Genomic DNA, 9,953 nt, shown 5'->3' with positions numbered 1-9,953 from the left:
ACGCCATCGTCGAAGCCCTGCGTAAATGGAGACATTATTTACTGGGAAACCACTTCACGCTCGTTACGGACCAACGATCCGTGGCATTCATGTTTGATGGGAAAAATAACGGGAAAATTAAGAATGAAAAAATTATGAGATGGCGGATAGACCTAGCTTGCTATAGTTACGACATAGTCTACCGGCCCGGGAGGGAAAACCCTGCTGCAGACACCTTCTCTCGGGTCTACTTCTCGGCGACAATCAGTCGGGCTTTGCAAGACCTCCATGTGTCTCTTTGCCACCCGGGGGTAACCAGAATGGCACATTTCGTGCGCAGACAGAACCTTCCCTATTCTATTGAAGATATTAAACAAATGAATGCTTCATGCCCTGTTTGTGCTGAACTAAAACCCAGATTCTATGGTGCGGCTTCTGGCAGATTGATCAAGGCCACTTCTCCCTTCGAGAGACTAAACATTGACTTCAAAGGGCCCCTGCCGACCGAGACAGACAACAGATACATATTCACTGTTGTTGATGAGTATTCAAGGTTCCCTTTCGCATTTCTGTGCTCGGATATGACCTCGGGCACTGTCGTGAGATGTCTGTCTGACCTCTTCGCTATGTTTGGGAAACCTCCGTACATACATTCAGACAGAGGGCCGTGTTTCATGTCGGCCAGGCTAAAACAATTCCTATTAGAGCACGGCATAGTAACTAGTCGAACGACGGGTTACAACCCACAGGGTAATGGGCAGGTGGAACGGTATAACGGAGTCATTTGGAAAGCCGTAACTCTGGCGTTGAAATCAAGAGGACTGGGCCCCGAGCGGTGGGAGGTTACCCTTCCCGACACTCTGAATTCCATACGCTCTTTGCTCTGCACGTCCACCAATGCAACTCCTCACGAACGAATGTTTACTCACCAACGACGTTATGTTGATGGCCAATCGGTGCCCAACTGGCTAACCCATCCCGGAACAGTGTTCATGAAACGCCCGGTACGACAAAGCAAGTATGAACCCATGGTGGAAGAGGTCGAACTCATCGATACTAATCCAGCATATGCTCATGTCAGGCTCCCGGATGGCAGGGGGACCACTGTGTCGGTTCGCCATTTGGCTCCCTCAGGTACTCCTCCCGCTGGTACACCACCATCTGGCACATCTCCCTCTGACATCCCCTCCCCAGGTGTTCCCCCCCCAGGGACTCCACCCGAGAAGGGTGACGACGGAGCTACCGTGTTCCACCCGAGAGCGATCGGGGAGTCATCTCCGGCACGAGTCGAGGCTCACCAAGAGGATCGGAAGCCTCTCTCAAGTGAAACCGCCATCTACTCCCGGAGAGGTCGACGAATAAGGCCCCCTCGCCGACTCAATCTGTAATGGGGATTATCGGAATCCTCGATGCTCATGCTCCTATATGCTCGTTACATAATATATCGATGCTCATTACCATGCTCCTACAACTCAAAATAATCCTCACTGCTTGGCATGTATGCTTCTGTAGTTTAGATAGATCGCATTGCTTGAAATGTATACTCCTGTAGCGCTGAAGTAATCATGGTGCGTTAGTTGGGCCTCTAGTTACATTTTAAAGACGGGGAGAATGTGGTGAATTGAAGGTCGTGACGTGTGATCACATGTCGCGTGGCTCACGCACAGAAGAGATAAAGCTGAGGTTTGGCTCGGTCGGGGGGGAATGTCCCAGGGGCATTGTCGTTTATGTCGGCGGTTCACTTGGTGCTCATTGAATGGTGAGAATACTGATTTATATATAATACTGATTTATTTTGCGCTGATTAGTTGCGCGTGTATACCTTACTGCTTATGTACTCCATGCTGCATCTGTATTCCCTGGTGTGCCCGTAGAAGCGGCTCCAATCAAATGGAATAAAGCCTACACTCTGAAGGTTCTTCTCTCGTCTTCATTTCAAATGTAATTGTCAAAAGAAAGTTGTTGAAATGGAAAGAAAGCGGGAACATTGTGTCATTCATATGTCTGGAATAAAGCATGGAGGGGAGAGAGGAGAGAGGGGAGAGAGAGGGGAGAGAGGGGAGAGAGGGGAGAGAGGAGAGAGGAGAGAGGAGAGAGAGGGGAGAGAGGGGAGAGAGGGGAGAGAGGGGAGAGAGGGGAGAGAGGGGACATAGACTTGCATCATTTTCCAGTGATTCTCGACCCCCGTTCATCAGGGGCGAGGGGTGCTAATCAATGAGGGGTGGAGCTGCCAATGGAAACGATTTAAAGAAACGGGATGGGGAAGTACAGATGATCCGATCTTGTCTCCGCAAGAGTGTGTTGTGTTCACGGTGTTCGGGTAAGATACAGCATGGGATTGTTGAGAAAAGAGCAAGTTATTTCACACATGACCGACCGACGAAGTGAATGAAGTGATACATGAGAGGGAGAGCAGGGAGGATAAAGTGTGCAGGGTGTTTGGTGCTCGGGCAGAAACGTGCAGATCCAGTGTTTGCAATAAGCTCCGTTGCTTGGTCGTTTTAAAATGGTGATCAATGCTGAATACCGGGTTTATGTGCTTTTATCATCGTTGTGCGTTGTCGATTAACTATTGAAAATGAAGTTCACAAGTCGCGGAGAATTTGTAAGTGAAATAGATTATTTATATATATATATTTTTTAATCAACATTTTAACTCACTATTTTCGTCAAGAATGTTTTGCAGCCACAAAACCGGTTTAACAACCGTCCACTAGGAATGACTAGCAAATGCAACCGCTCACTTCGCTGATGGGGACATTGGGGGTGTGTGAGAGAGAGAGAGAGAGAGAGAGAGAGAGAGAGAGAGAGAGAGCGAGAGCGAGAGCGAGAGAGAGAGAGAGAGAGAGAGAGAGAGCGAGTGGGAGAGAGAGAGAGAGAGAGGGAGTGCGAGAGAGGGAGTGGGAGAGAGAGAGTGGGAGAGAGGGAGTGAGAGAGAGCGAGTGCGAGAGAGAGAGTGGGAGAGAGAGAGTGGGAGGGAGAGAGAGAGAGTGGGAGGGAGAGAGAGAGAGTGGGAGGGAGAGAGAGAGAGTGGGAGCGAGAGAGAGAGAGTGGGAGGGAGAGAGAGAGAGAGAGGTGGGAGGGAGAGAGAGAGAGGTGGGAGAGAGAGAGAGAGAGCGAGCGGGAGGGAGAGAGAGAGAGTGGGAGGGAGAGAGAGAGGGTGGGAGGGAGAGAGAGAGAGTGGGAGGGAGGGAGAGAGAGTGGGAGGGAGAGAGAGAGAGGGGGAGGGAGAGAGAGAGAGTGGGAGGGAGAGAGAGAGAGAGAGAGTGGGAGGGAGAGAGAGAGAGAGAGTGGGAGGGAGAGAGAGAGAGAGAGAGTGGGAGAGAGAGAGAGAGAGAGAGAGAGAGAGAGAGAGAGAGAGAGGGGAGAGAGAGAGAGAGAGAGAGAGAGAGAGAGAGAGTGGGAGAGAGAGAGAGAGAGAGAGAGTGGGAGGGAGAGAGAGAGAGAGAGTGGGAGGGAGAGAGAGAGAGAGAGAGTGGGAGGAGAGAGAGAGAGAGAGAGAGAGGTGGGAGGGAGAGAGAGAGAGAGAGTGGGAGGGAGAGAGAGAGAGAGAGTGGGAGGGAGAGAGAGAGAGTGGGAGGGAGAGAGAGAGAGAGAGGTGGGAGAGAGAGAGAGAGAGAGGTGGGAGAGAGAGAGAGAGAGAGAGGTGGGAGAGAGAGAGAGAGAGAGAGAGAGGGAGAGAGAGAGAGAGAGAGGTGGGAGAGAGAGAGAGAGAGAGGTGGGAGAGAGAGAGAGAGAGAGTGGGAGGGAGGGAGAGAGAGAGAGTGGGAGGGAGAGAGAGAGAGAGAGAGAGAGAGAGAGAGAGGTGGGAGAGAGAGAGAGAGAGAGAGGTGGGAGGGAGAGGGAGGGAGAGAGGTGGGAGAGAGAGAGAGAGGTGGGAGAGAGAGAGAGAGAGAGAGAGAGAGAGAGAGAGAGGTGGGAGGGAGAGAGGTGGGAGGGAGAGAGGTGGGAGAGAGAGAGAGAGAGGTGGGAGAGAGAGAGAGAGAGAGAGAGAGAGAGAGAGAGAGAGAGAGAGAGAGAGAGAGAGAGAGAGAGAGAGAGAGAGAGAGAGAGAGAGAGAGAGAGAGAGAGAGAGAGAGAGAGAGAGAGAGAGAGAGAGAGAGAGAGAGAGAGAGAGAGAGAGAGAGAGAGAGACAGGGTGTGTGGGGGGGGATGAGAGAGAGGCAGGGTGTGGGTGGGGATGAGAGAGAGGGCATGTGAGACAGGTAGGGTGTGGGGGGATTCATTGCTTTATAAAACTCAAATGATCCGAGCAGCAGTTCCGACTACAAAGAAAAGATGAGAATTTTTTTTCTTTTTCAAAAAAGTTTTCATTTGGCCAATTGGCACATTCTTTGACACATTCTTTGACACTCTTTCCTCTCCATGACTTCTTGAGAGTTGTATGGTGGAAGGGGGGGGTGGCGGGAGGAGGATAGCTTGGTGCAATGAGAAGTCGGCGCATCGGGGCAATAAAACCCGCCCGACAGCAATGTCTTCATTCTAACCACCATGTTCTATAGACAACTAAGTGGTAGCATTTAAAAATCAAAACTAATGCTGTTTGGTGAAGGCCTGCCTGCATGCAGTCCCCCACTCACCCCCCCCCCCCACATTCCTCCAATCTTATCGCGGTCCAGACTAAACGTACACATGTACCGGCGATATACTCCATCTTTCACTCGCACACATGCACGGATTTCCCCACACCCACACTGCACGGTGGCACATGCCACAGCGTGTCCACTCCCCACGAGGCTTTGATACTGCATGAGTACAATTTTTGTTTAATTCAGCATGTGAGTTACGAGGGGCGGCAATTTGACATGTCGCCCCAAGCGGCATTTTCCTTTATACGCCACAGCTTCCTACACATTCCATAATCTTTTGTTCACTCTATACAATTGTCCAAACTGTAGAAAATTTTAAGTTTAATGCTTTCCTTAAAGAAATGCATGACGTTATAAAAATTGTGAATTTGTTATCAAAAAAATCGCTAATTCTCTCCAGATTGACAATTTTGTCCAGCAGGTCCGAGTCTCAAAATAAGACCATTTGATATCTTCAAAAGGGGTGTTTTAATTGGCCCACACACCAAATTTTCAGTCGTGCATTTCCTTGGAGTTTTCTTGGTATGCATGCAAAGTTTCAGGCTGCTTGGTTTCATGATTTTAGAGTTAGGGAGGAGATACACTGACATTTATTATTAGGTTGCAGAGTTCTCACCCTCTGGGTTGGTCGAGTTTGCACATTACATTCTAAAAAGTGCAGTCTCTATTTTGTAAAAACACTATGTTTGTGTGATGTCTGCTTAAAAGGTTCAATGTGGTCTAAAGGGTATGTTCCAATTGTTGTTGGTATATTGGGGGTTGAAAGAGTCTATGGTCTACAGTGTACACTCAAGTCGGTAAAAAGCTCAAAGTGGTCTCAAACTCCAAATGGTAAAGGTCCAAGCTCCAAATGGTAAAGGTCCAAGCTCTAATCTGTCTTAAATGTGAAGGGTCTTTTGGGTCTCGGGGGGGGTCTGAGGGGTTTTCAGGGTCTTTAAAGGTTATGGTGGTTGATGAATCATAACTCTTAGGACAATACTTGGGTCAGACTTGGTCTGTGTGCTAAATTTGGCGGTTGTTGGCCCAGCGGTCTTTGCAAAAAATGTGAATCCAGACAGACATCGAGCCCAAATATTTATTTAATAGATATGGTTTGCATTTGTCCAACTGCATTTGAAATTGACCGAATGACAATATAATCCCGCACTCAGCCCTCCTGAATGCGGTAATCACCTTCAGCCAGTTTGGCTTTACCAAAAAAAAATTGTTCATATCTTCCTTGCAAATGGCAAGTCAACACCAGTTTCAGAAGTTGGTCTATTGTTGAAGGTTAATGTTTGAATCTGTGGCAAGATGGATGATTTTGAATTGCACCACAGAATTTATCCTTGAACATTGTGTTCATAAAATTCACAGAGAACACTGCACTTGGCACTCCTGATGCTAGATTTACTTGTTATTGCAACAAATATTGACCACCTGACTGTTTCACTCGGTGTCATTGTGGACTTTACAATGACTTCGGAATCATCAAATTTGGGGTTTGCAAGAGTTTGCTAAAAGTCAGAGTTGTTATATATTTGCATGGTTCGGCTCGCTGCGCTCGCCTCTCCACATGTCATTGCAGAGATTGACGTCACGGATTTGCTGTGTGGCATGATTTACACCAATCATCATACAAACATTATTTTTCCACACATTTATTTGTAATATTGGTGATATATTTATTTGAAATTTATTTGTGATATAAGAAGGTTCAAATGGTCAAGGGTCTCAGCTGTCTAATGCGCCTGTAGGATGTAAATGGTGTTTGGGGTATTTTGGGTCCTTGGGGTCCAAACAGACAAAGATTAAGAATGCCATACTGATAAGGGCAAACAAGCCTGAAATCTGGAGAGGTGGTTCCATTTGATGTTTAACTTATGTTGACCATGTTATCTTTGTTTGTTTGGCAGAGTCACCAGGCTGAAGCCTCTGGTTTGGAGGCGACGTTTTGGTGTAGGACTAGACCCAATGGAGATCGGGGGCGTGTTCATCACACTCCACATGTTTCGATATATATATATATATATATATATATATATATATATATATATATATATATATATATATATATATATATATATATATATATATATATATATATATATATATATATATATATATATATATATTGTCACAGATCTGGTGGTGACATTAATCCCCCACATCCAAATTGTGGTGGGCCCAGATGGTTGAGCAGTTTTCCTTAGGAGGTGGACATGTTGATCCTCAGAGATTATAACTCGCGCAGCAGGGGTAGGGTGTGGCACTGACAGAGTGATGGATCCACAGGTGGGTTTGTACTCGAACCCCACAACCAATACATGAACACAGAAACTTAAAATAGATGTGGGTATTTAGTGATGAGAAATATTTGAAAGGGTATAACTCCAAAAGTAATAATACATGAAGTAAATTAAGAATTAAGCCTCTACACACTCATACAGACAAGAGGAAACCAAAGAAAAGCAAATCCTCCCTTTATCCTGGCACTTAGTTTGGTCCAGAGAAGGTCTTTATGGAACTTGGAATCAAGGAACTTGGAATCAAGGAACTTCGTCCTGCTCGTGTCGACGTGCCCAAAAATGGTGCCAAGCTGCTCTCTCAGCAGGAAAAAATGTATATCGGGCAATTTGTGAGCAGTATTCAAAATCAGGGCTCAGAGATCGCGTGCAGCTTCCACGTTGATCGCGATTGCTGATGCATGGCACTGCAGAACGGTGCCGTCCTCTTCGGTGACATACACGGGGCTTTGAGGTCCACCTCAAGCGATCAGCAAAGAGTCAATGGCCAGTGTCCCACTCCACCACCTGAGCCAATTTTCCTTAGCATGAATACCAGAATCGTGCCGTATTCCTGCTTCAAAGGAAAGCCATTTTGTTCTGCCGAGAGGAGAGAAGTAAGATCGTCTGTCCCAGCCACGTTCCTCTCTCAACCACGTGTGTCTCTCACAATGAACTCATGCATTCACTCCAAATCTCTGTCACCGAACAACCATCCACCTCCGGGGTGTGGCTTGCTGGCGCAAAACCTGGAAAACGGAGCCTTTGCCTGCTCAGCACACCTGGTTTGCTTGTTATGGTTGTTGTTGATATAAAAACGCAACTCCTTCAGGGTTAGCTTGCAAATGCAACATATAGGAATAGGTCACATGGAGCAATCACATACTGGGGAAAATTATTCTTAATCCCTCTCTAATTAACACAGCACCACCCCCCCCCCCCCATGTGGTGATAATGCCTAAGTCACATTTGCTTTATGGCGATGATACGGCCGCCGTACGCCCTCTGAATTGACAGAAACGTGCGGGGGCCGCAGAGTTTCTGGGTGGCCCTACGCCGTTTGGCTATATTTTACAGGCCGTAGGGGTCGCCGTGGAATTGTAGCGCGGAGTTATAACTTTTTTCATTTCTATGTTCGCCGTAGCAATTCGACAAGCCGAAACAAAATAACTGGTTAAAAAAAAAAGAAAAAAAAAAAAGAACCCACTCGTTACCGTCCGTCTGGCCGCACGTTTGCCTTAGGGCCCCCTGCGGTCGCCTTGCGGGCACCTTGCGTCTGCCTTGAAAATTATATGGCCGTCGCAGGAACGCCCTAAGGTCACCGTGCGACATCAAATCAAAGACCGTACGGCACCCCCACATTTTCGGTCTCCACAATTTATAAATACCCCGTGCGGCTACCCGAAAAATAAAAACACATGTGACTGCGACATTGTGTGACCGTGGAAATACTGTGGCCGCCCTATAATTGCTAGTGGCCGTAGATTTTGTAGACCCCACGGCCGCCGAGTCAAATGTGACTTAGGCCTAAGTAACTCTTAAGCTCAGTCTCCTGACTTTATTTACATTGAGATGTCTCCTACATGTCCACGGACCAGACAACTCGATTCAACCCGAACCTTCCTCCATCTACCCCCCCCCCCCCCACAACTGTAACGTGCGTGCGTGTGTGCGTGTGACGAGGAATCAAACCCAGGTCCTCTGGAAAACCATACCAGTGTTCTATCTGGGCGCCCCACCAGCTGATAAACCCAATTATTCCACATATACAGGTGCCACGCTTTCTTTCCCCCACTGCTTCCGGGGAACTCATGCCAACCATAGGAGCAGCTCGGGCCTGTTCTGGAGAGTATCTTCCCCCTGTGGAGGGACATATCCATGTCCGCTATTAAACACCATGGGGGGGGGTAATATCATTTGAAAATTAACAGGATAAAAACATTAAAAATGAACCTCTCGTGGTGACATGCAACACTTAAGCTCAGAGATTCCCTAACTTGTTCATCGAGATGTTTCCACTCGCCCACAGACCAAGCAATGCTACAATTCCTGATTAAATCATTCCATCTTCCCCCACAACCATAACTATATATATATATATATATATATATATATATATATATATATATATATATATATATATATATATATATATATATATATATATATATATATAAAATACAATGCACACATCTATACTAGTATAAGGCTGTGTGTGTCAGCATGTCCCCTCCATAGCAATACAACCAAACAGCCTGAAACTTTGCATGTATACGAAGAATATTCCAAGGAATTGCAAGTGTGAAAATTGGTTGTTTGGGTTAATTATTATTATTATTGTCCTTGTCCTTGTCCTTGTCCTTGTCCTTGTCCTTGTCCTTGTCCTTGTCCTTGTCCTTCTCCGCTTATCTGCCGGGGTAGCTATCATTTTTTGGAAGTGCGACTGTTGCTGACGCAGTGCCCCTCTACCAGTACACACTGGTACTCCTTCTGCCGACCTTGGAATGATGACAGGCTGAATCAATCCCCTGGTGTATTAATTCAGCGGCCAACAGGGCTTGAACTCGGGACCCTAGGATCCCAAGCCTCCACCCTAACCACTGCTGGAGTCTTCAGCCACCATTTTGTTTGGCTGTGTGTGCGTGTGCCATTTTTTCCATGGGGGAGGGGGGTTGCCTCCCGAAAGAGGTATTTGCTTTTCTTAAACGATACACACATTTCTGATGAAACTTGACCACAATCTTCACTACCCATGATGTACTAAAGTTTATTCACAACATCAAAAAATAATAATTGGCATTTAAAAGGGTCTATGGGAAGAGGGGATTTGTCCCCCAAAATATGCATTTGTTTTCTTCTCAGAAACTACACGCAATTCTGATGAAACTTGACCACCATCTTCACCACCCATGATGTACCCACGTTTGTTCACGACATTAATAAAAATTGGGTCCAATGGTTTGAGGGGTTGCCATCCGAAATATGTATTTGCTTTCTTTTCTGAAGCCACACACAATTTTGATGAAACTTGACCACAACCTTTATCACCCTTGATGAACCAAGGTTTGTTCATGGCATTAAAAAAAAATCCATAGGTAGTTACTTTCTTCTCCATTATATG

The 9,953-nt window shown here is 46.6% G+C and overlaps 1 protein-coding gene across 4 annotated transcripts in view; it reads left to right on the top strand.

Annotated features, from left to right (window-relative positions):
• The first annotated feature begins 1,652 nt into the window (after positions 1 to 1,652).
• Positions 1,653 to 9,953, top strand: part of LOC147026203 (flavin-containing monooxygenase 5-like) — an 88,123-nt gene continuing 79,822 nt past the window's right edge. Inside the window, exons 1-2 of one of the 4 annotated variants that reach the window (XM_085881380.1) lie at positions 1,653 to 1,738; positions 1,854 to 1,894. Coding sequence is in view for 2 of the 4 variants with exons in the window: in XM_085881377.1 (XP_085737503.1) it covers positions 2,194 to 2,299 (106 nt within the window). In the remaining 2 variants the exon portion in view is untranslated. Of the gene's footprint in view, positions 1,739 to 1,853; positions 1,921 to 2,144; positions 2,300 to 9,953 lie in introns of those variants that run through there. The other 3 variants (XM_085881379.1, XM_085881378.1, XM_085881377.1) reach the window with 3 other exon arrangements.

The sequence above is a fragment of the Eptatretus burgeri genome, chromosome 5, assembly GCF_056783735.1.
Source record: "Eptatretus burgeri isolate ZD-2024b chromosome 5, Ebu_testis_v1, whole genome shotgun sequence".
Taxonomy (NCBI): Eukaryota; Metazoa; Chordata; class Myxini; order Myxiniformes; family Myxinidae; genus Eptatretus; species Eptatretus burgeri.
This window is presented reverse-complemented; position numbering and strand designations above follow the sequence as displayed.